This window comes from Hippopotamus amphibius, chromosome 11 (genome assembly GCF_030028045.1).
Source record: "Hippopotamus amphibius kiboko isolate mHipAmp2 chromosome 11, mHipAmp2.hap2, whole genome shotgun sequence".
Taxonomy (NCBI): Eukaryota; Metazoa; Chordata; class Mammalia; order Artiodactyla; family Hippopotamidae; genus Hippopotamus; species Hippopotamus amphibius.
In genome coordinates, this window is record NC_080196.1 from 37564092 (window position 1) to 37591354 (window position 27263).

At 38.6% G+C, this 27263-nt stretch overlaps 1 protein-coding gene across 1 annotated transcript in view; it reads left to right on the plus strand.

The window, feature by feature from the left end:
• KIF6 (kinesin family member 6) overlaps positions 1–27263 on the plus strand; it is a 363044-nt gene that overhangs the window by 135852 nt on the left and 199929 nt on the right. The window contains exon 10 of the mRNA XM_057698188.1: positions 3817–3920. Coding sequence (XP_057554171.1) covers positions 3817–3920 — 104 coding nt within the window. The remainder of the gene's footprint in view (positions 1–3816; positions 3921–27263) is intronic.

Here is a 27263-nt window from a genome sequence, read left to right on the forward strand (position 1 = left end):
CATCACTTAGATGCACAGTGAGTCCTGGAGAGACACACAGAATCATACACAGTTATATTTATAGGCAGGTCATAGCCTTTTAAAACATCAGTTTAACTTTCTAAAGACAATAATAATAGACCATCTTTTATAAATGCTTATCGAGAAAAAGAAGTCCTACTGGTTACTAAATAGAACAGTATTTTGCATAACTGTTCTGTTACTTATTCTAGAGATTTTATAAAGTTAGTAGTTGATTTGATCCATTTTTTTTTGTTGGAAAAATGGCCAAGCCTCTAGTTTTATAACAACGAATTCTTCTTTATAAAAGTGCTTTTTTTAAAGGAAAGATATTTGCAAGTTACATGATGCAGCTACTTATAAATGCAGGTATTTTTTCTTTTCTCTGTTTCATTAGTCTTCTACAAATAAAATGCAACAAGGAATTAACTTGCGCCAAAATTGAAATAAAGTATTTCAATTTTGTAAAGCTCCAAAATTAAGATTATGTTACTTTGCAAATCACTCACCTTAAAAAAATTTTTTTTTTCTCTAGAAAATAAGCTGGTGTAAGCTTGGTGATATGAGTTATAAAACAGATGTGAAATCGTACCAACAGTGCTTCATTTATGAGTTTCTCAAATTCCAAACAAAGAAAATCTCAGATTCACTGTTACCCATATTAATTACTTCCTCTTGAGTGTATGCCCTTCCTTCCCTGAAATCATTCCATTGGAGGGTAGAGGAAAAGGAGGACAAAGGAATAATGGGGCTGACTGTATTGTCCTGCTTGCCTCAGGGAGCCCAAGCTCCCCTGACAGAATTCTCTTCTGGAGAAACCAGTGGGTGAGGCAGCATCCATTTCCAGTCCAGTCCCTGGTCAGATACCAGCATCACACGGTGCCCCCACTGGAAAAAGCAGACACAATTCAAAGGCTTAAGTAAAGTGGAACTGAACTCCTAGGATGAGTTCTTCTGCTATTCCTATCCTGCTAGCAGCCCTGTAATATTACTGCACAGAATAAGAAAGATAAGAATGGGCTTATTAGCCTGACGGCAAAAATTACTTCATAATTGAAGGAAAATAAACATATTAGACATTGGGGGTTTTCTTTCCTTCAAATTTGGCTAGAGAGACTTTTCTTTGAAGGAACCTGGGGAATTTAAGAAAGATGAACATTATCATGTATTTGTTGTAGGTCTGTGAGAGATTTAAAGAAATGAGAAATCAGGAGTCAAAAGCTAATAGCTGATAATTGAACAAATGTTGAGGTCTTCCTGGTGCAGAATAATCTGGTAATTGACAAGTGTTGTTTCCTGATCTCCTTTATAATTGCTTCTAAAAACTGACATTACTGTTCATTATTTTATGTACAGAGCTTTTCTGAAGCACAAGCGACAGTTGAAAAATTGTCCTCAAAACCACCCAAAATACAACTGAATGGGAAAAATAAACACCAAATTTAGGGTAGTGGTAATGGGGAATTCATTTAGGGAAGGCTCTGTGGGGCGAGGTCTTCACAAGAGTCTGTAATGTTTTATTTCTTAAGCTAAGTCGTAGGTACAAGGTATTATTTATACATTTTTGTGTATCTGTAGTAGTTCCTAAAAAAAGTAAAATCACATGAATTAAGGTGATTCATCACATTAAAAGAAAAAATTAAATGATCACATCACTAGATGCAGAAAAAGTGTTTGATAACATCAAACATTCATCCATAGTTTGAAAAGACTCATCAAACTATGAATGTAAGTGAACTTCCTTAGAGTGATTAAGGATGTCGATGAAAAACTACAGCAAACATTTTAAAGGTGAAATGTTAGAAGGAATAAGACAAGAATGTCTTAAGCACTGTACTTGGAGGTTCTCAGGAAAGAGACATTTTTTTAATTTATGAGGATTTGATAAGAAGAATATCTGTCATTACTTGTGGACAATTTGATTGCTCACATAGAACATCCAAGAGTGTCTAATAGCAGATAAACAGATAACCAAAATAATAGTCAGAAAATTAATCCATTCATAAAAATGAATTGCCTTCCTGTACATCAAAAGCCAATAATTAGAAAATGCAATTTTATAAAAATTCCATTTATAATAGCAACAAAACTTTAAAATTCTAGGGACAAAAACTAATTAAAGACATATAAGATATTTATAGAGAGAACTGTAAATCTGTCTTGAAAGGAATTGGTGGAAAGCCACACCACGTTCACGGATGTAGTGATTCATTAGCATTGCTGTAATGTCTTATCAAATTAACCTTTTACTCAACTTTATTTCCAGCTAAAATCTGAGGAGGGCCTTTGGTAGAATTTTACAAGCCAAGTCTAAAATTTTTATGAGAAAGCAAATGATCAAGAATAGCCAAGTCTCTTTTGGAAGAGAGCAAGATGGAAGGGGCTTATTCTATTTAGACACTAAAATTTCTTAAGCTGTAGTAATTAAAACAGTGTGGTACTACTATACATATAGTCAAGTAAACAAATGTTTTTAACCAACAGCCCAGAAAAAGACACATTTTATATGTGGAACTATATAACAGAATTGTTATAATAGCAAATCTTGCATGAAAAAATTAAAATTAGATCCATATCTCACACTTCCTGCAAAATAAAATCAACCTAAATGTAAAAAGCAAAACTTTAAAGCCTTTATAAGAACATATAGGAAAATATTGCTATGGCTTTAGGTAAGATAGGTTTTCTTAAAGAAGACACAAAAATACAACTCATAACAAAAGGCGTTGATAATGAAATTATATTGAAATTTAAAACTTTCATTTAACAAAAGGAACACCACAAGGTGAAAAACATTACATGGATTGGGAGAAAACATATGCATTGCATAAAACTAACAAAGGGTTCACATCCTGAATATGTAAAGAAACCTGCAAATTAATAAGGAAAAGAAAAACAACTCAACTGAAACATGGCCAAGACGGTGAATATATAATTCACAGAAGAGGAAACCCATATGTATACGTATACATATACATATACAAAGATGATCAACCTCACTAATAATCATGAAAATACAAATTAGAACTAGATAAGATACCGTTTTATGCCTACCAGACTGGCAAAATTAAAGTGTCTGGCAATACTGCATACGCAGTGACAAAAATGCGGAGAAACAGGAATTTACGCAGTTTGGCAATATATAACGAAGGGAAGATGCACTTCCTCTACAAACACACAATTCTAAGTGCACACTACAGAGAAACTCTCCCTTATGTGCCCAGAGATTTATAATGTTCACAGCAACACTGTTTTTAATAGCAAAAGTAAAAATCCTAAGTGTCCATCAACAGGAGACATAGATTCCTAAATGGTGATATATTCCTTTACTGAAATACTGTATATCCATGAAAATTCATGAACTAGAGCCACATAAAGCAATATAAATAATCTCAAAAACATAGTGTGAGGAAAAAAAACAAGTTGCAGTTACATGCAGTATGGTAACATTTACATAAAGGGTAAGGCATGCAAAGTGATATCATTTACAGTCACATGTGTACATATGGAATAAATGTATAAAACATGCAGGGAAATGCTACCCACTAAATGCAGGATAGTGATCACCCCAGGAAGGACAGAAGGGGAACAGGAATAAGGGACACCAGTTCCATCAGTAACACTTTGTTAAGAAAAATCCTAGAAGTATTGTGACAAAATATTAAGATTTAACAAGACTGGGTGGTAAGTACAAGAGTGTCATGTATATCATTCTCTGTACATTTTTGTTCATAACTTTAGAAGATGCATGTTCTCTGTCACGTAGTCCCCCTCAGTGAGGAGTTGACATTTACGCTCCCGCCTTGCCGTTTGTAGATGATTATACGCCTACAAAAGGAAATCCAGGAGCTGAAGGATGAACTGGCCATTGTCACTGGGGAGCAGAGGACAGAGGCACTCACAGAAGCAGAGATCCTTCAGTAAGCCTGCAGACTCTTTCTTTTTCTTTAGCCGTGCAAGTTTGTGTTAACTTCTTTGTTGGCCCTAATGTTATGAATTCACCTCAAAGCATGAAGTTCTCCTGGGACGGTCTGAAATTGCATTTAGGCGCCAGTTAAGAGTGGCGGCTTTCCATGAAAAGCTGGATAAGGCTGGCAGTGTTTTTGCCTCCTCAGCCTTGCGCAAGTAAAGAGCAGAGCATAGAGAGGGTGGGAATGTCATTCTCATGTCAGCTGAAGAAAAGGGATTGTATAATAGTCACGCAATTTTTAAATATATACACCAAACACGCTTAAGCTGTGGATCTCAGAGCTGAAAGGAATTCAAGAAACGTCCTTTGTATTAAACAGCATCTTGCTGCAAGCACCAATTTATCCCATGCCAAAGTAAGCTCTCTCCTTTAATAAATAGATGGCCCATATATTACAGTTCAGACACTCAAAATGGGAATGAAAGCAGGTATTCAGGGCTCCATACAAGTGCAGCATCTTTCAGAGCCGTTAGATTTGCAGCCACATGGCATACCAGGGGCGCAGCGTGGCTCTCACTCTCTCTGATCATGGGCCACAGTGGCGGGCTCTCCTGTTGTTTCTGTGCGGCTTATTAGGCATTCGTGGAGTGATAATAATGGATTAGGCTTAGAAGGCAGTGGTGTTCTCTATTTCGGAATAACACAGCTACACAAGATTTTTCTAAAGGTTTACTGTCATTTCACATAACTCTCTCAACAGAGAAAATGGTAACTAACAGATAACGAAAGTGTTTTCCTTAAACAAGTTCATGGCTGCCCCTGATTAGATCTAAAGCTTGAAAAGCTTTAAGCAAGGCTTCTGTTATACTCAAAGTCCTCCTCCTCTAGGATATCATTTCCTGATTCTAGAATATGATAATATGATAGGCCCTTAAGGCTTTCCTTACTGCTTTATGGCATATATGGGATTAAGGTGAAATATACTGCCAAAATTCACATTTTCAAGAATTTCATATCACCCCTTGAAATAACTTGGGATATCTTAGATACTGAGAAACCCAAGTTTAAAATTCCTTCACTATGGTGTTCCCTTCCCCTCAAAGAAAGGACTTACCCAATATTATTTTTGAAGATGTCTCTTCAGAATTTTGATCTTCAAATCAGGATCCAGCCAAGAAAACAAAACTATTCTAGGCCTCTCAACAGCAGGAATTTAATATAGGAAATTTATTGTACATGATATGGTACTGTGGGGTGCTGCAGCACCGCAGAGATCAGAGCAACAGGAGTAGGTCCTACACTTCTAGGACTGGAGGGACATCAATAGAAGGTTGTATTACCAAAGCCAGAGACTGGTGCCAGCCAACAGGATCTGGACAAGATGAGTGCTGCCTGACGGAATGGAAGCTGGGGCCTCTGAAGAGCCATGGATGCTATAGAGGCATCATCCCAGCAGGGAGCCCTGGCTTCTCCCTCATCTCCTCTTCCAGTCTCCACCCGTGCCTCCCATTGGCCGAACAACTTACCCAGAAGCCAGTTGTTAAAAGGGTCAGGGAATGTAGTTTTCTGTGATGCAGAGTCAAACAAGGGAAAAGTGAAAATTGGATCTAAGAGCAAACAGAGAAATGACCGACATATCACATAAGTACTGGTGTTTTCTCTAATTCCTGTGTACTCTGTTGCTCAGAAGTCTCAGTTTAAGGGTAAGATTTTGAATGTGGTGGTTGAAGATGTCAGAACAAGTAAGCATATGCTGCAGTTTCCCTCCAAATCTAGGGGATTATAGAACTGATATTTTAAAAATCTGAATCTCTAGCCACACCCAAGAATGAGAAGTAAACTGCACAAGGGACTAGAAGCTTCAAGGAATTCCTGAGAGACTGAACAATGGGGTTGAGATGGGCAAGAGAAGAGGATAGACCAAGTCATGGTGCAGCACCACTAAGGTCCCATGCCTGGAAGTGGTGACACCCTGGAGCAGGAGAGGGCTGGGAACAGCCACTGAGGTTTGGTAGAGCTCTTGTAGTGGCAGGAGTTTGCTCCTATGAACCCCTGTGCACTTTTTCTTCCCTTCTTCCCCTGGTGTTTAGGTCAGCATTTAGGATGGGAAAATAGGGAAGGGCCCCAGGTAGCGGATGATGCTCAGGACAAAGAGGGACTGCACAAGCTCTGGACACCAGCTGCTGTCTCCAGCTCTGCCCATCTCCTGTTCTCACTGAAAACAGTAAGGAACACAAGCACCCACAGCTGCTTCAGTCTCTCACCCGAGACTGGCTGCCCAAGCTGAGAGAGCTAAGAGTCTAGGAAACGTGAGCTCACCGTTGGGAGTGACTAGAAATATGAGGACAGCCAACGTGGAGAAAGACAAGAACAAGCACCTACAGCTTGGAGAGCTTCGGAGCTAAGCAAGGGAAGTGTTAATATCTTTAGAGATATAAAACATGGCATTCCATCCATGAAACAACAACAGGATCAAGAGATCTTGAAAATGAAAAAATGTACTTGTGGCCATTAAGAACTTAATGGTAGCCAACAGGCAGAATGAAAACACAGAAGGGCAAATCAGTGAGCCAGGAAGGTGGGGGCTAAGGAATTCTTCCAGAATACAAGAGGAAAGGGTAAAGAGATAGAAAAGAATCATAGAGAATAGCTCTAAATTTACCAATATCTAACAAAAAGGAGTTTATGGAGAAGAAATAGAGATAATGCAGGGGAGCCAATAGTTAAAGAAATAAAACCTATTTTTTGGAACTAAAAAAATAAAGACATAGGACTTCAGAATGAAAGGGTTACCATGTGTCAAGTAGTATAATAATATTGTAGAAAAATTTTAGAACCTCAGCAGATAGAAAATAATCCTAGAAGTTATCAGAGAAGAAAATTATTAGCAACCAAGAATCTGATTTAGAGAAGGCTTCTCATCAACAGCTCTGGAAACAAGAACTTCTAGTGCTGAAACACAAAACAAAACAAAAAAGAACTGTGAATGGAAATTTCTGTATCTAGCCAGATTAATATTCAAAGGTGAAGATGAAATAAAGCCATTTTTCAGACATACAAACTTTCAGATAGAAAATTACTGTGCTGCATCATCTCTTAAAAAGACCACTACAGACTATACTTTCACAAAAAGAAAAATTCTATGAAGTATAAGCAACAATAATAAGCAAATTTTGTTATACCTTCTTTCTGATATTTAATATTGTGTTATATTTACATTACATCTTTTACTAACTTGCCATTTATTACACAAACAGATGTTTCTGTTTAAAAGTTACTGACAACAAGCAAATTTGCCAGTCACAGGAGTTTGAGGGTAGAATCATGAGACATAAAATTGTGACAACAGATTTAAAATACTGACAGATTGTTAGATTTTGGATTGGTTTTTCTGGGCTGTTGGTTCAGTCATTCACTCATTCAGCATTTATTATTCACCTAGTAGTCACACAACTGTATCCTAGGCCCTGAAAGGAACACAAAGATGAACAAAACCTAGATCTAGCTCTCAACGGGTTCACACTTTAGTGGCAGTGATGAGCAGGAGTAACTATGATGCAATGTATAAGTATTTTGAGGAGATATGAATAAAACATGAGACTGCAGAGTTAGTGATGATTCATTTTGAGCTCAGGAATCATGTAAAAGCAGTTCATGTGCTAGTAAGTAAATTTCAACAATCTGCAATGAAATCACTTCTCTGCTGTCAAGTTACATGTACTATCTGGCATTACATCTCATTAATGATTTCTGACCAGCAGTTGGTGAAAGCTCATATTGCAAACTGCACCCACTCTGCCAAAGCCAAGCAGAGAGTTTCACAGCCAGCCAGTGACTTCGGTGTTTGTTCATGCTGACAGGGAGGACTATTCAGATAATGTGCGGGGGGGTTTGTTGTTATTGTTTCTGTTATATTGTTGTTGCAGTTATGTTTTGGCATAATTAGCTAGATCAATAATGGTACAACTTAAAATTCGTCAGATTTAAGACTCCTTCATCCCGTCAAAGTAAAAGAGAGAAATTAAATTTCACCCCTACTGTGGCTCTGCCGTTTAACATCATCTGTGCTTCCTTGTCTTCTGGGGCCCCTGGACCCTTACTCCTGAAGGGGAATCAGCTTCATTCCGCCCCTTGCACCCAGACTCCCAGGTGGTGAGGGTGGGAGGGGAACAGTGGTGTAGCAGAGAGGAAGTGTCCCACAGCGTGGCAGGACAGAGTAGCAGGAATGTTCTAGCCTCGTCTGCTTCTCTGTCCTGCTGATTCCTGGGCTTATGCTGACTGGCATGGTGTGAGGACATTCCCAACAGGGATTCTGTGAAGGACATCAGAAAACAGATATTTAATAGATAATGTATTCTGTGTAGTATGCATTGGACAGTTTGGAGCTGTCTGTGAATACCTAGCCCTATCGCATTTTTTGGAACTTTTTCCTAGAATTTCAGTACTTAATGTAAATATTTGTTGTATTGACTTGGATGCTTCAACTGAAGAGGATTTCAGATGTCAGCCTGCAGTTATTGGGATATTTTTAGTTTACATCCTTTTTTTTTTTTTTTTTTGCCTGTGTAAATTTGAAAAGAGACAGCTGGATGAAGGCTGTATAGCCAAGTTAGTGTTTATACAAAACTTCTTGGGTGAAGATTTAATTCTGATTGATTCACTGAATGCGTACCTCATTCTTCCTTCGTTTTTTTTGTTTGTTTGTTTGTTTTTTTAAAGCCCTTAGGCCTCTGGCTAGGATGAAAACTTTATTTCCTGGCCCAAGTCTAAATGAGTAGAATATTTTCCCCATAGAAACATTTTCTTTCTGAGATGGAACTGAATTGGATCTCATGGGCTCAAGTTTGCCCAAAGTAAATTTACAAACATCTGATCCTTTGCTTTTCTTTTCTCTTTTTTCTCCAGCTTTATTGAGATGCAATTGACATGTAACATTGTGTAAGTTTAAAGAGTACAGTGTGGTGATTTAATATAGGTATATATTGTGAAATGATTACCATGATAAGGTCAGTTAACACCTCCATCACCTCACATAGTTACGTTTCTGTTTCTATGTGTGATGAGAACCTTTAACATCTACCCTGTAGGCAATTTTCAAGAATACAATACAGTATTGTTAACTATAGTAACCATGCTGTACATTAGGCCTTCAGAATGTATTCATCTTATAACTGGAAGTTTGGATCCTTTGACCTACATCTCCCTATTTCCCCTACCCTCCAGCCCCTGGCAACCACCAACCTACTCTATGAGTTCCACTTTTTTATTTTGTACAAATAAGTGATTTCATACAGTATTGGTCTTTCTCTGACTTATTTCCTTTAGTTTATTTTTACAAATGAGTTAATCCTTCAACCTGAATTTAGTGAGTACCTACTGGATGCTAATCATTTTAATATGTGTTTTGGGGGGTTCAGGGATATAGGATATGGGAAATAATTACAAGGAGTTACAGTTTTATTGGGGAAATAAGATACATGCACACATATACACATTTATACACACATATATGTATATGTATAAAACAGAGAATAAGAGAAAGTTTTAGTGGAAAGAACAAATGGACACTGAGAATTGTAAAACATTGATTATACTTTTAATTCTACTTATATTAGGTTTTAATGGCTCTTTTATGTGTAAATGCTATCTTGTGACTAAATGCTATCTATGCGCACTTTCAACTCCATGTTTTTAAATCTAATATTAGTTTATTACACATGGTTTAATACATTATTTGCTCACAATCTATGATAATGAAAAGCTAAATTGTTATGTAGGAATGGGGGAAGTCATTGCAGACATCACTCACTGAGCAAGCTAACTAAACCTGAAAAGATGTCACGAGGAGGAAGGTACCATTGTAAGACGAAGGAGACCACATAAACAAAGCTGCCTGGAGGGAATGAACACTGTGTGTGTGTGTGTGTGTGTGTGTGTGTGTGGCGGAGGGGGCGGGGGACGTAGTTGCTAAGGTTGCTGGTAGGAGAGGAAACTGTGAAAAGGAACAAGAGGGAGGTATTAAGGGTGATCTAAATATTCTATATCATGATTTTAGTGGTGGTTACATAAGTGTACACATTTGTCAAAAGTCATAGTACTACACACCTAGAAAGGGTAAATTTAAAATGTTACCATCTGTAAATGTAATTTCAACTAACCTGACTTTTAAAAAACTGGAGAGGACTTTCATGGTGTCACAGTGGTTAAGAAACCGCTTGCCAATGCAGGGGACATGTGTTTGATCCCTGGTACAGGAAGATCCCACATGCCATGGAACAGCTGAGCCTGCACGCCACAACTACTGAAGCCCGCACACCTAGAGCCCATGCTCTGCAATAAGAGAAGCCACCACAATGAGTAGCCCATGCACCGCAAGGAAAAGTAGCCCCCACTTGCTGCAACTAGAGAAAGCCCATGCACAGCAACCGAAAAATAAATAAATGAAAATTAAGAAATGGAGAAATCTGTATGATGAAATATAAAATTAAAAGGCCAGTCATTAAACAAGCCAGAGCAAAATAAAACAAAATGGTACAATGAGGGATTTTCCTTTAGGTAAAATTTTGCTATAATTTGTTTAATAATAGCAACTTATGTTTGATGGCAAGCCCCTTAAGAGCACACAAACATATATTTTTGCAACTAATTACTACATATACAAGTTGATGAGAACTTCCTCAATTTCCTTCTCTGCTACCAAACCTGCACACCAGCCTGCACCTGTACCCATCCTCTCCTCCTTCCTGTTAGAGTGGAGAAGGTGTCCCTTCCGGAGCCAACCTCACCAACCGTACTCTCAATTCCAGTCCCTTCCACCATATCAGGGACCTCAACTCTCCTATTTTTTTCCTTTATCTACAACTTCTCTCTTTTTACTGGGCTCTTCTTATGAGTATTTGAATGGGCTCAAGTTTCCCATATTTGAAATAAAATACTCCCTCTTGATCCAACCTTCCTGTCTACCTACTGTCACTTTCCTCTCTTTTAAGCTAAACTACTCCAAGAAGTTGACTTCACTCACGGTCTCCCTTCCCTTCCCTTCCCTTCCCTTCCCTTCCCTTCCCTTCCCTTCCCTTCCCTTCCCTTCCCTTCCCTTCCCTTCCGTTCCTTTTCCTTCTCTCCCACTCACTCCGCTACGCACTCCAATCTGGCTTTTGCCCCATTGATGGACCTCAGTGTAGATCAATTTGATAGGCCTGTGTAAGTCTTCATCTTCTTGGACCTCTCAGCAACATTCAACATTATTAACCACCCTCTCGCTGAAACTCTCTCTTCTCTTGTCTTCTTCCCAACTCCTGACTGCTCCTTGGCTTCTTGGGCCAGATTATCCTCCTTTCATGTGGACATTCCTCAAGGCATTGTCCTAGGACCTCCTCTTCTCTTTTTCTTTATACTTTTTCCTAGATGATCTCAACACCCACACTTCAGTTGCTATCCAGATGCCGATGACTCATATTTATTTCACTCGTCCATATTTATTTTTCTCTGAATGCTCCACTCGTTGATCACATTGCCTACCTGACAGCTGGCCCGGAACTCAACATGCCCTGAACTGAATTATTTTCCATCTTTTTTAAAAAATTAATTAATTTATTTATTGGTTGTGTTGGGTCTTCGTTGCTGCATGCGGGCTTTCTCTAGGTGTGGCGAGTGGAGGCTACTCTTCGTTGTGGTTGTGGGCTTCTCATTGCAGCGGCTTCTCTTGTTGCAGAGCACAGGCTCTAGGTGCATGGGCTTCCGTAGTTGTGGCACGCAGGCTCAGTAGTTATGGCACACAGGCTTACTTGCTCTGCAGTATGTGGGATCTTCCTGGGCCAGGAATCAAACCCATGTCCCCTGCATTGGCAAGCAGATTCTTAACCACTGAGCCACCAGGGAAGTCCCTCTTCTCCATCTTTCTCCAGACCCACTCTCTGCCACTGGATCCCCATCAGTCAATGTCTCTAAAAGCCCTACAGTTGCCCAGACCAGAAACTTAGAAGTTACCTGTGATGGTAATCATTTTCTCATCCCTCAATCCTGTTGACTCTGTCCTCAAAGCGTGTCTTGAATTGGACCACTTCACACCACCTCTGCTGTTGCGATCCTTGTCCAAACCTCTGTCCCCTTTTTTCTACTACTAAAATGACATCATAACAGGTTTTTTGCTCCCCTCTAAATCTTTTTCTGTGCAGCCAGAATATTCTTTTTTAAAAGTACAGTTCTTACCATTTCACTTTTCTTAAAACTCCTCAGTGACTTCTGACTTCCTGTTGTTCCTGGGAAAACACCGAAATCCTGCATGTGACCTACAAGAGTCTGCCTGTTCTGACCCTTCACTGTGTTTGCAGCCACATTTCACATTCCTCTCCCCTTTGCTCCCTTTACTTCAACAACACTGACCTTTCAGTGTTTACTTTCATCCTGTCTTCCACCCCGGGGCCGTTGCACATGAAATTGCTTCTTACTTCTGCCTGGGATGGCATGCATGGGGACATGTACACACACACACACACACATACACACCCTTGTTTTGTTTGTTCTACTCATCCTTCAAACCTCAGTTTAAAGTATTACTCCTCAGAGACATCTTCTCTGACCTGCAGCCCCAACTAAATCATGACTGTACTGCACATTTTGTATCTTCTGTGCTTTTCCTTTGGAGGACTTATCTCTGTTTACAGTCATATATTTGTGGCATTGTTTGGTTGTTATCTGTGTCACCACCACACAGAAAGGCCTTTGAGGGCAAGAGCCATGTCTGCGTTAAATGAATGTACACAGCACCTTCCTTTGTATCATTTTGTGACACATAATCCAGGAATATGCAGTGAATATTAATACAGCGAAGATTATGCATAAACTAGTTAAATCCACAAAGGGAAAAACTTGAGAGGTATTTGACTGGCTCCTGAGCACGTTATCACACAATTTAAGGTATTGAGCAATGGAAATCCATCTGTGTAGGCAAGTGTTACCTGAGGAAATGATGCCCTAGTTTGATACATTTTACCAAGTGGGAAATGACCTGGGGCACTGGCCAGGGCAGACTTCTCTCCTTCTCTTTAGGAGTCCCCAGATTCCTCTTTATTCTACTTACTCTTCTATTGGGGAGTAATCCCATCCTTCCAGGCTGAAACAGTCAGTAAAGCTGGGAGCTGTGCTGGAGTTGACCCTCAGGCTCTTAAACCATGTGCAAAACAAAGGTTAGTCCTTCACCTTTCACCCGTGGGGCTTTGCTTGATATTTGGAAATTGTTATCTGATGGGATTTCTTTTAATACAATTAAATAATTTAAGACTAAATACAGTTAAATATAGTTTAAACCCAAACACATTGTGTTATCAAATCCACAAACACAAAATTTGTTTCAGAAGGGCAAATCTGTACTAATAAAAGCTTCATTGATGTCCAAACTTTTATTTCAATGCAAATAAATACACTGAAAGGAAGTCTTAACCCCATTTTTGCACCAAATAAATCTCACTTTGAAATAAAACTATTTTATACCTTTATTCATTCTTTCTAGTGAATAAACACTGATTGAGTATTGTTGATACCACATCAGGCACTGTGTTAGGAATGGGAAGCTCAGAGACAAACCAAAGGGTCCTGCAGGAGGCTGGCCATTGGAGAGAGAGGGGCAGATGACCAGACATACATGCTTAGTGATGGTGCTGAGCTGCTGTTATAGACACTTGAATCAAAGATGGGGAGGGCAAGTGTTTTGCAAAGGGCAGAGGACCAGGGAGGAAAAGACTTTGTAAGGAAGTGACATGGAAAATCCATCAGCACTTTCATCCTTTTAAAGTAAGCATTTAAAGGTGACTTCAGGAGAAGTCATTTCCACCATGTTTAACTTGCAGTTCATTTTTTTTTATTAGATTAGTCTAATTTCAACTACAGGTATAGAGGCTCTCTGGAACCTAAAATTTGATGACATGTTCCCAAAGGTATGGGACAAAATAGCTAAAATCAAGACCATCCCATATAATTTGAGATATACAATCATTATGATGATGTCTTATCCTGTGACACAGACTACTTTTGAAATGAGAAGCAAGCAAAAAAATAAATGATACCCTTCAATATTTGAGTTAATACAGTCCTAATGGAATTATTGATAGATACCAAACCAGTCTTTTAGGTAAAATTTCCTGTCAGTACTTAACTCTGGATCAGTAATACTTTATCCTTTTCATTATATTTGGCTTATTGTCATTGACCTCCAAAGTGATTTTATTTGTCAAACCACTGTTAAGAATTTTTTTTTCTTTTTTTGAAAACTAAGTTTCAGACATAGAGTGTTATAATCAACATCTGTATACATTACAAAGTGCTCACCACCACAATTCTAGTTGCCATCCATCACGATACAGTTAACCCCCTTCACCCATTTCACCCCCTGCAATGCCCTTCTTCTTTGGTAACCACTAATCTGATCTCTGTATCTACAAAGTTTTCTTTGTTTTATTTTTGTGTTTGTGTGGGGTTTTTTTAGATTCCATGTATGAGTGAAAGCATATGGTATTTGTCTTTCTCTGTCTGACATTTTACTTAGCATAACACCTTCAAGGTCCATTCATGTTGTTGAAAATGTCAGGATTCCATTCCTTTTCATGGCTAAGTAGTATTCCATTGTATATATACTTCATATCTTCTTTATCCATTAATCCACCGATGGACACTTAGGTGGTTTTCATGTCTTGGCTGTTGTAAATAATGCTGCAATGAACATAGGGGTATGTATATCTTTTCCAACAAGTGTTTTCATATTCTTCAGATAAATACCCAGAAGTGGTATGGCTGGGTCATATAATAGTTCTATTCTTAACTTTTTGAAGAATCTCTGTAGTGTTTTTCATAGTGTCTGAACCAATTTACAGTACCACCAACAGTGTATGAGGGTTCCCTTTTCCACATCCCTTCCAACATTTGTTATTCTTTGTCTTTTTGATAATAGCCATTCTGACAGGTGTAAAATGATATGCCATTGTGGTTTTAATTTGTATTTCCCTAATAATTAGTGATGTTGAACATCTTTTCATGTGCCCTTTGGCCAACTGTATGTCTTTGTTGGAAAAATACCTATTCAGATCCTCTGCCCATTTTTAAATCAGGTTGGCTTTAATTGGTTTTGCTGAGTTGTATGGGTTCTTTATATATTTTGAACATTAACCCCTCAGTGGATATATGATTTGCAAATATCTTCTCCCATTCAGTGGATTGCCTTTTCATTTTGATGATGGTTTCCTTTATTGTGCAGAAGCTTTTTAGTTTGATGCAGTCCCATTTGTTTATTTTTGCTTTTGTTTCCCTTGCCTTTGGAGGTCACTGCCTGTGTTTTCTTGTAGGAATGGTTTTAGGTCTTACACTCAAGTCTTTAATCCATTTTGAGTTAATTTTCATGTACACTGCAAGACAGTAGTCTAGTTTCATTCTTTTGCATGTGGGTGTCCAATTTTCCCAACATCATTTATTGAAAAGACTTTCTCCATTGTATGTTCTTTGTTCCTTTGTCATAAATTAATTATCCATATATGTGTGACTTTCAGTTCTGTTCCATTGATCTATGTGTCTGTTTTTTTGCCAGTACCCTACTGTTTTGATTACTATAACTTTGTAGTATAGTTTGAAATCCATGTGGTTTCTGTCAAACCACTATTAAAAATACGTTTCAAAATCCTGACTTATGCTGTACAAGTTCTGTGACATGGTGAGCTCTCCCGATTGGTCTTCACTGTGGAGACTGGGAGGAGTGGATTTCAGGAGACCATGTTCCTTAAGGATAAGAGACGGCGATGGAGATGGAGATAGAGAGAGGTATAGAGGTAGAAACAGGAGGTTGGAGTGACAGAGAGAGAGAGAGAGAAGCTTATACAGGAGTCTGAACAATCTCTCGAAAATTATTAGAAATGTCACTAAATGCTCTCCTACACCAGATTGCTCATTAAAAAATGAAAAATCTCAAGAAATTTTGTGCCTAATTTCTCTTTATTATGGATGAAATTGTCCCAATGACAGCAATATTGACTACTGTGACTATCCAGAACCTCTTTCCAGAACACAGTGGCCCCACATGGCCTGACCCCTGGCAACATCTGCAGCCTCATTCCCTCCCAACTCCCCGCCCCCCACAATCCCTCCCCCGAAACATTCCTCCCTCACCTCGTTGCTCAAATGTCACATTATCAGAAAGACCTTCCCAGGCCACGTTATGTCAAATACACCTTCCCCTGCCACTCTCCTTTACGCTGAGTTATTTTTCTTCATAGGAGCAGCATCATGTTTAATGTTTCATTATCTGTTGTCTGTCTCCCACTACTTCCTGAGGACTGGGACTTCATCTGTGCTTTTTCCATTATGTACCCGGCCCACAGTAGACCCTCCATAAATATTTGTTGAATGAATTGGTGAACACTCCATCAGGGCCTCAGTTTCCTCTCTGGCTTCTTTCTTGAACCATTCATTTTCTATCTCCAGGACCTCTACTCAGAGCTGCCCGGATGTTTGGTATGAACAAGGGTCCTCAGAACCAGTCTCTGTGGACAGTAAGCACTTCCTGACATTTAGATTCAACGCGCACTGGTTTGGTATCCACTGTGTGGATCTCATCTTATCAGTGTGAATGACGGAGGAATTATCTGAAATATTCAGAATTTTGCCTACAGCTCTTTTCTGAGCTTTGTCCAGAGTCCCCGACCAAGATAAGGCAGAGAAAATTTATTTGAATGGACTGAGAGTCAAGAGACTTGAATTCTAATCTTGAATCTCCTTCTAGTCTAAGGAGATGTGTTATCTTAAATGATCCCTCTACCTCAATCTTCTCATCTTTGCTGTGTGACCTTGGGCAGATTATATCATCTACATGTGTCTCAGTTACTCATCTGTGTGTGAGAGTAATAACGGTACCCATTCACTGTGCTATTATGAGGGTTGATGAAATAATTCATGCTATGCACTAAACACAATTGTTATGATTACTATTAGTATTATTATTATCACTTCCCTGTGCTTCTTTGATACAACTTTTATTGCTGCTGAGGAATCTAGTCACTTCTATTAGATATTCTGTCAGGATCCTCAATTAGAAACAAAGGAGCAAACCACGTTTTCATGTCTCTCTTTAGAATATGCACACATTCACACATTCATGCACAGAGAAAGAGGTAGTGCCAGAAGGAAAACCCAGGAAAATGTTTTTAGAATTACTAGTGATGTTGTTTTTTGTTTGTTTGTTTGTTTGTTTTTTACCTGGCTGTATTTCCTAAAATTTCTACAGGAAATTAAAGGTTATTTTTAAAAGAACCTTTTACACCTTACTGATTTTACACCTCCAAGTGGCAAAATAAAATTGTTTTCAGTTAATTAATAAACAGCAGGAAAAAACGTCCTTCTTTGTTAACTCTACTTTTACACCAGATTTCACAGTGAAATTAAAAACAGATGTTCTCTCTTGGCATATAGCAAATTATTGCACAACATACATAGTTGTTTCTGAGATCTAAATTGCACCTGCTTCTGGAATTTTAACTTTAAATTATTTGATAATATCTATATTCATTTTTGTATATTTTGTATTTTTTTGTATAATACTGTGTATTATTAATCAGTCACTTCAGAGTGGTACTTTTCTAATACAGTTGATATAAGACTGTATCTCTAAAGGGCTAAAGACAGCAAAAACTATAAGTTGCCAGAATGGAATGTTCATAAAATGCTTCCAAATTGGAGTTGTTTGCTTTGCATCTTACTGTCCACTTCCTTAACCGTAACAGAGCTTCACATATCCCTCAAGTGAGAAAATTGTGCTCAGACCTTTAAGATATCTGGAAATTTAAAGTAGCAGCCTTCTGAAGAAAGGAAGGGAGTGAGCCCTGTGGAAAAAAAAGTAAATAAATTAGAATAGAATAAAATAAAATAAAAAAGTAGCAGTCTGAATCATAGTCAGAACTGAGACATGAAGTTTATATATGTACGTAAAACAAAATTATAAATTTAAACAAAATCTCTGTAAATATGTATGTGTATGTTTACATGATAAAATATATATAAGTAATATGTATTCATAGAAATTCTGAAGAATACAAGCAGACATAAAAAGGAAAACAACATGTATATATAATGCCCGTATCTGAGCCCACGGGAAACATACTAGAAGTAAAAAGCAGATACTTTTTGCTTGAGTGATGTTGGTGTAGACTTCTTCCCCTAGATGATTTTTCAAGGGACTTATAAATGTTATATCCAACATCAAGATATGGACTCCAAGCCCCTTTCCTGTTCTCTTCTACCCTGTTCTTCAGGATTCCTGCCAGTTGGAATTCTCTGCATCTCTCTGTGGAAGTTCGTCATGAGTACTTTATTTTTATACCTTAATACTTCTTTCAGGTACTTCCCAGGGTTTTTATTTTGAACTCTCCATTCTTTCTTTCAAATGCTGGCATGTCAGCAAAACGATTTTCCATTTTCTGAATTTAGCATTTCAACATCTGTGTAATAGTTGTACTAAAAATACACAAAGATAAAACTGTTAGGGAACATCCTAAAATCTTATAAATTGGCAAGATGAATTGAGTTGAAGTGTTTTTTTGTTTGGTTGATTTTGTTTTTGCAGTTACTGAGAAGGATTTTGTTTTGATTACTTGTTTTGGGGGGCAAGGAAGGCTCACTTTTTGTATAATTTTAGGAACCTAACCTTTGGGTATATCTTCTAATTTATCTCATTTGCTTACAAATCTGTGGGCTAAAGAGAGTTCAGAGAGAACAGTTTGTCTTAGCTTCATCCCCTGAGGCTTGGGAGAGGAGGTGTTAAGAGTTCTCCTTCTATTTCATTCCTTGGCCTTGCTGCCGCTGAAATCTGGGAAATCTGGAGGTTCAGATTCATCCTGAGGCCTTACTTATCCATCCCTGAGGATTATTAGGAGCATCAGAGCCCTGTGCTAGAAGCCGTCAGAACAGCCGGAGCAGAAGCATAAAGCATGGTGCCTTGGCAGAAGGAACCACATGAGGATATGTGATATCTGCTTTTCAAAAATAAAGACAAGTAAATGATCATATACAAAATGGGCAATAAAGACCAGGAGTGTAAAGGACTTAATGAAGGAAGGATTAATTAATCACCCAAATAACTGTGTGTATAGATGAAGCTTTTTAACTAAAATGCCACACAGTGGCCTGCTTCAAGAACTATCCATATGCAATATCAAAGCAAACTTGAGGACTCTCAGAACTGCTACCAAGTTGCTAGGATCTAGAAGCAGACACTTTGCTTTTATTTTTCAGCTGTCTTCTCTGTAAAATGTGGCTACCCATCCCCTTAACATTCAAGTAAAGATCTGAGAACTTGTGAGAAAATTCAAAGTTTTTTTGTTTTTTTGGGTTTTTTTGTTTGTTTGTTTGCTTGTTTAATATTAAAGAGCTCCAGTGCAGGACATCTTAGTGCCAGAAGCGTTAACAATGTCCCAAAGCAGAACAAGGATAATTTGTGTCATTCCCTGGGCTATGAGATGACAACTATTTTGTGTTCAGCGGAACACTGGGATAAATCCCACTTCTTTTTTACTTTTACACCTATCGTTTGACAGACCGTTCTAGTTTGGCATCACACAATGGAGAATTATCTCCAAAATAATACATAAATCTGTTCAACTATGAGTTCACAGCATGCATCCAACTCCCTACAAAGGTACCAAAATAAAATGTAAGGTGCCTCTTGCAGTGGGCCCCCGTGTCCTCCTTCGGCTGACCCCATCCTGAACATCCACAGCCCTTCTTGTCTGGAGTTCACAGGGTCTCTTATGGAGGCTCTGCTTTATTGCGAACCTTTACATGCTTAGAGACAAAAGACCAACATCCCTCAAGACAAGGCAAGGACAGGCTCTTAGCCCCCTGTGACTGGCCTGGCAGACAACCTTTCCTAGTTCTAGCGATCTGAATCTAAGGGGCTAAGCTCAGTGACGACTCAACTGTTTTCATGTGTTTGTTTTGTTTCGTTTTGTTTGTTGCTCTGTTCCTCAGAGTTTTCTTCATTCTTATTCCCGTTCTCCCAGCCCAGTTTCCCTAGTGGTTCCCTCTGGGTTTATCATTAACCAAGCATACTCACAACTCTTGCCACAGCCTCAAAAATATGTCACTGTTAATGTCACGGTAACCAGTGCCTGGTATGTGATTTCTTCAGTTTACTGCAGAAATCAGAGTCCCTCTTCTGTTCATAAGCCCGCCTCCTACTATTAGTGCTTTTCAGCTGCTTCCCTCATGAATTTGCTTTCCGATCAGTCAACTAGCACGTACTGGGCAGAGTACAGGACTGTGTATTTACTTTTCTCTTTAATCTGAAACCCCTTGTTGAAATTTGCAGCCACGTTTCCTCTTCTTTCTGCCTCTCACTTTTTCTTATACTCCCTGTCTGATAGCCATAAATTATCCTCTAAGTTTGAGGAAGACAGCTACCATCAAGACACAAAGAAGTTGCTGTTCATCAAAGAAATGCAAGTTAAAGTGAGATGCAATTTTTTGCCAGTCATATTGGTAAGAATGAAAAGATGATGATACCGTGTCAGTATCGGATGAGCTCTTACCCTGCAGGCAGAGTAGACGGGGCCAGTGGGGGTGGCAGACGGGGAAGCCTGGTCCTGAGGCCTAGGGCAAATTTTTAGCTTGTTCCCCTTGTTGGGCGGCCCTGTAGAGCACTTGTACAAACTTTTAAATGGGGATGTTTTTTGTCTCAGCTCAGCAGTTTAACTTCTAGAAATCTGTCCTTAAGGACAGATGTACAGAGATATATTTTTAAAGATATTTATCACAACACCATTTGTAATAGGGAATTGGGTTGTGATATAGTCATTTAATGAAACATAATGCAGCAGTTTTTTTAAATTAGAGTATAGTTGCTTTACAATGTTGCATCAGTTCCTGCTGTACAATGAAGAGAATCAGCTGTATGTATACATCTATCCCCTCCCACTTGGACCTCCCTCCCACCCCCACCCCTCTATCCCACCCATCTGGGTCACCACAGAGCACCGAGCTGATCTCCCTGTGCTATACAGCAGGTTCCCACTAGCTATCCGTTTTACACAATAGTGTATATATGTCAATCCCAATTTCCCAATTCATCCCCCTCTTCCCCTCCCCCTGACATGTCCTTTCTCTAAGTCTGTGTCTCTGTTCCTGCCTAATGCAGCAGTTTTTGATATCAGTGAAGACTGACCTGGGAATGCTTCCAAACTCTATATGTTGTTACTTTTGTAACCAAAACATGCAGTGTATATGTATACACTTACATGCATATATGTATATTTGCTTACAAACAAGTCTGGAAGGGTACACACCAAAAGTTCACAGTGTTATCTCTGGATTCCAGGATTAATCTTTTTTATCCTATATTTTCTAAACTTTTGCATTAGACATGCATCACTCTATGATCAGACAAAATAAAGGTATTTAAAAATATGTTAGATACAAAAAGTGAAATGTTCTCTAACTCACATTTTCCATAAGTTATTATCAAATCAGTCAGCAGACATGTAGTGATCATTGTGATAAAAATAAATGCTATTTATTGAGCATTTGCCACTAGGCATTGCATTACACTTTTCATGTACATAATCTAATAAAAATTCCACAATAACCTCATGAGGCGAATAACAGCTAGCAAGATGAGAAGCAGAGTTAGAATTTGGAGCCTGTTTTGTCTGTCTGCAGAGCTGCCCTTTTGTGGCCCTTGAGCCACAGAAATGTAAGGTTTACAGTGATGACTTAAACCTGAATCCTGCTTCTGGGGTTAACAGGGCAAAATGCAAGCAGTGTTCTAGAATTAGCTAGATTTTTCTATGTTGTTCATCGCCAGACACTGAGGTCTACCTGGAATTCTGGGTTTTCTTCACGGTTGTTCATTCACTCTAGCTACGCTGTCTAGAAATGGTCTTCTCTGGAAGGTCTGCTAAGAGACAAGGAAAGGACTTCTGTGTTTCCACTGGTAGGAAATGTGTCCCCCCTTCCATCCTAAGGAACTGGCTTCTGAATAAGACAGAGAACAGGGCCGTGAAGTAAACATCCACCCACTGCTGTTGGCTCGCTTTTGGTGTGTTGGAAGTATATTAACCAGTGCTTGTTTTAATATGAGATGGTTTATGTAGAAGTGACCACAGCTGATAAAACTCAAGAATTCATGCCAATAATTAAATTCCTCACAGTTCAAGTAATCATGGGGCCACTAGCCTATGAGGTAGTTACTAAGAAACACAGGGACAGCACCATTTGGGTCAAATGACTAACTTTTCCAAAGGTCATTTCTTATTCTGCGTTGTTATCAGCCAAAGAGGAAGAGCGGAAATGTATGGGATTCTTTTGTTTAATTCAATCAGTGTCACTGATTTCACAGAAACGTTCTCACATGGCTTCCTTTGAATGTGTCACAAAACTAGAAGCTCAGATGGCTGGGGAGGAAGCCTGGGATCGCCTCGTGCCCGATCTCATAAACACAGGACCTGACTCACTCTTTGGGGTCTCCCTGGGTGACCCCGTCATGCCCGTGGCTTCCCCAGGCACCTCCCCATTTGCTGAGCAGATCCTTCTTCCATGGCTGAACTGGGCTTTCAACCTCCAGAGCATCGTGTTTCCTCACTGAGTTGGGAAAGCAAAGGTTGCACAATATTTGTTTCTAAAAGGTTTGACTTTGATATTTATGTCTTTGCTTTCTTAGTGTTCTTTTCCTGAAAAGCACTTTATGACTTAAACTCACTTTCACACATATCCTGTGCAGATAATGTATAGATTAGTAATAACATATCACGTAGGTCTAGTTTTAACTGCCCATCCTCTTCTAGGGTAGGGTTCCTTCTGATTCTGGCTGAGGTACCCTTCTTTCATGGTTCTGGTTCTGCCTTGTCTTCTGACTCAGGTGAGCTGCCCCTCTGCACCCATTACTGGCCATGCTTTCTGGTTCGAATGCTGATGCTGGTCTGTATTTTTGTTGTAAAGACAACTTATCTGCTCCGTCTGTAAGTGCCCCCAATCAGCCTTTTAAAATGCAGAGACTTCTGACCACAATTACACAACCTCAGGAGTGCATGCAATAGGATTGTCATTGCTTTAGCTATTTCTGTTCCTGTTTGCTATTTCTCAGATCTGTACAAAGGCATTTTTGAGGGTCTGACTTGAATCAGAAAATGCTCAGGCAATGACCCTAAAAAGTCTGCCTTCCTCAGAGGCACAGAAAAAAGGCTGCATCCTCAGCCCACAGCAAGGGCATTAAACAAAATGAGGCACTTGGTGCCAGGATAGAAGGGTGGGGATTACAAAGATGAATGAGTGACAGGTTCTGGCTTTAGAGGGCTTCAGTCATGGAAGGGAGACGAGACGAGTACATGAATATCTATAAGGTAAAAAGTGATACCTGACACAGGAGAAGTGCTGGGGTAATTGGAGGAGCAGAAATTACTTTTGAGTGGGAAGCTCAGGGACAACTTTTAGCAGACCCGTGAATTAAGACAAGATTTAGAAAAGCGAAGTTGGACGGGGAGAACATTTCAAATGCAGGAGGGATCGATACGAGCAAAGCCACAGTCTGGTTTTCTTACTTTATAGATTGGTAAACAGACCCAGAGAGGTGATGTGACTCACAAAAGATTTCTACCAAGTTGGATTTTTTTTTTCCAGAGAGAATCAGCCTTCACCAATTCTGGCCCCCTAAGGGCTCTAAAGAGTTTTATAGCTCTCTGAATTTTTAGCTTTAAAATCAATTGAAAATGTAGTATAATATTAGTAATATTGTGGAAACATTTAGATGCTGTGGGCAATGCTTACTGTACTTTTTACCCAATCAGAAAAGAACGGTGGCATTGGGCCTCTGTCTTTATCGGATTATCAACCAGCAGTTGTCAGCGCCCTCCAGGCGTGCCTGGGACCCTCGCCCCCCAGCCGCTGCACCCACAGGGCAGCTCCAAGCTGGAGTGCCTGCTGGCTCTCTGGTTTTCAGCTCAGAGTGGCCAGGTTTAGCAAATAAAAAAATGCAGGACATCCAGTTAAATTTGAATTTCATATAAACAACAAATAAGCTTTTAGTGTGTGTCTGATGCAATATTTGTAGCCCTATTTCAGTTTTGTATGATCAGGGTTCTTATTTTCACTTGCATAATTTCCATGAATAGTTTTGCCTTAAAAACAAGTAATTGATGTTTGTGTTTATATCTTTTTTAAAATTACCATTGAACACCACCTAAAAGATTTTTAAAATTCGAGATCCAGGAGGACTTAAAGTGAATAGACTTGGGTGTGTCCTTCTGATCTTTAATTATGCAACACCTGGGGCTCGGTAGGCAGTTAGTAAATGCTCTGCTCCCTGAATCAGTGTAAGAATGAAGGAGTTAGCACATTTTTGATTTTTATTCCTCACCTTCTTAGAATCTGTCCTTATGCAGTGACAAATTTAAGCCTCAAATACAGTTCCTTTCTAATATGTCTCAGTGGGTAAAGAATTGAGAAACATCAGTATTTTCCAAACATTTAATTCACACCACCTGAAGAGGAGAGGCCCAAGTAATCATGCAATGTTTGGGGAAAAAAAAAAAAAAAGATTATCTGCTAACATGATCCTGAATTCACATCTCCTGGGTTCTAGGCATCCTTACCCCGGCTTCTAGTAATAGCTGGCTGAGAAGTAACAACCTAAACTTTGTGGATTAAATATCCCAGAGAGTCATTAATGGCTAATGCTCTTTCTTATTTTATAAGAAATCAGATCTCTGAAATCATTCGTGAGATATAATTCACTACAGATGAGGTTTCTCCACGTTGGTACAAAGTGTTTCTGGTCCTGACACCACATTTTGAAGATATTAAAACCAAAACTAAAAGCATGGTCTGCAGCTTGTGTTAATTATCCTTGGGTAGTTTATGGAAGCGTTTGAGTTCTTCAGACATAGTTATCTAATATGATTAAAAAGTCCCGTCTCCATCTCAGGCCTGTTTCTGTACTTTAATGATTATTTTATTCAACTAAAGTTTAAGTGCTTTGGGTTCTAATAGGCCAAATGAATGAATATCAAAACCAGATAACAGAAAAAGGACGAGGCATGAATGGCAATTCCATTTATTGGACTACAGTTGACACACTGGATTCTTCTGTCCTAGACGGCTCTTTCATCAGAAGTCCAAGTACTTGATTCTAAATTAGAAAGTCTTGAGTGTGAAAGTATGAACATACTGTTTCATTCTTCCCGTTATTTAATGCTTTCTCAATGCTTTTTATGCGTTGCGTTTTGTGAGCTCCAGGGAATTCTTTTAAAAGAAGGAGTGAGACCCTTCATCACGTCACAGGAATATTTGTATTTCTCTCTTGCCTTCCCCCATAACCTTTTCACAGGAAAGGTTTGCATATACATATAGCTGGATATTTTTAAAGACTTCCTGAAACAAATGTTTGTTCTAATTACAGTTTTATACGGTTTATGCCACTTAAAGAAAACCCACAGTGTGAAAATGTGCACTTATGGAAATAATAAATTACAGCAACGTCTAACACCTGGTTCCCAACAGCTTGCTCAAAGGGTGAATAAACAAATGCAGAAATAGCCACCAACCACTATAATCAGCACCATAAAATAAGTAATTAGATCATATCAACAAATCAAACCCGCCTGGAAACAACAGAGGAACAGCTTTGGAATTTAACTGTGGATTTCTTTTTAAGGACCTAATAGCAAATACTGTGTGTCTCTTTCCCATAACATTATCTTCAAGGAAGGTAACTTGAAATGTTATAAATTAAGTTTTAGAATTTTTTACTTTGAGAATTGTAGGGGTTTTATAATTTTTCATTTTACCACCAGTTCATGTTGATTGTGGAAAAGTGATAATGGACAAATAAAGAAAAAAAAAGAAATCACTTGTAATTCCACTACTCAAAGATAACAACTGTTTATTATTTGGTTGTAACCCTCCAAATTTTTCAATGAATACAGATAAATATGTATTTTAATAAAAAATGAACTCATGCTTTTTGAACTTTTTTTTTTTATATTTATTTATTTATTTGGCTGCACCGGGTCTTAGTTGTGGCATTCAAACTCTTAATTGTGGCATGTGGAATCTAGTTCCCTGACTAGGGATCGGACCTGGGCCCTCTGCACTGGGAGCACAGAGTTTTAACCACTGGACCGCCAGGGAAGTCTGTAAACTGTTTTTTAACCTATGTTTTTCATTCGATTGTAGTATCTTCTCACATCATTATATATGTACATCTACAACAGAGGTGCTGTTGGGCCCATGCATAGGTTTGGGGGGATTTAGAGACCCTTCACCCCCAAAAATGTGTATAAAAATTTGTGGGGTTTGTGTGTATATGTTTGTCTTTTTCTGGAGGAAATACGTTGGGACTTTGATTGGATTTACTTTAACTTTTGTGGATAATTTAGAGACAGATTATAGCTCTGCACTCAGGATCATAATATGACTCCCAGTGTGTTCTTTTCCTCTTTGATCCCTCTCTAAATTTGTATTTTTCTTTATATAGGTCCTGCATCATTGTTTTAAGAATTTAATGGTCATTTCCTTTTAAATATTTATTAAGGTTTCAGTATTCCTTATTGTGATTCTTTTTACATCTCAGGGTCTCCGTCTTTACCTTGTAAACCCATCTTCAATTTAAAATAGAGCTTGATGATAATGTACAAGTATGATTCAATTTACATAAATTTGCTTTAGATTAATATTATGTGAACACGTTTCCAAACAGCTATAAACTATTTTCCATATGATAGAATAAATCAAAATATTTGTTATCAAATGGAAACATACCCACAAGGACTGACTTTGTATTATTACATAAAATCTTTTAAAATCTCTTTTAAAACTTTTACAAGTTTTCTGATTAAAAGAATATATGTTCTACATTTTTGTATGTAAATCAAGACTATTTTTATTTTTTTTAACAATAATACACATATGGATATTAAATTCTACTTCTGTTAATCACCTTTTTTATATAAATTTATTTACTTATTTATTGGCTGTGTTGGGTCTTTGCTGCTACACATGGGCTTTCTCTAGTTCTCTAGTTGCGATGAGCGGGGGCTACTTTTAATTGTGGTGTGCAGGCTCCTCATTGCCATGGCTTCTTTTGTTGCAGAGCACAGGCTCTAGGCACATGGGCTTCAGTAGTTGTGGCTTAGGGGCTTTAGAGCACAGACTCAATAGTTGGGGTGCACGGGCTTAGTTGCTCCATGGCATGTGGAATCTTCCTGGAGCAGGGCTCGAACCCAGGTCCCTGCATTGGCAGGCGGATTCTTAATCACTGCGCCACCTAGGAGGTCCCCAAGGCTCTTATTTAAAGTTTTTGCTGAAAGAACCAGCTGAGAAATGTTTATCTCTA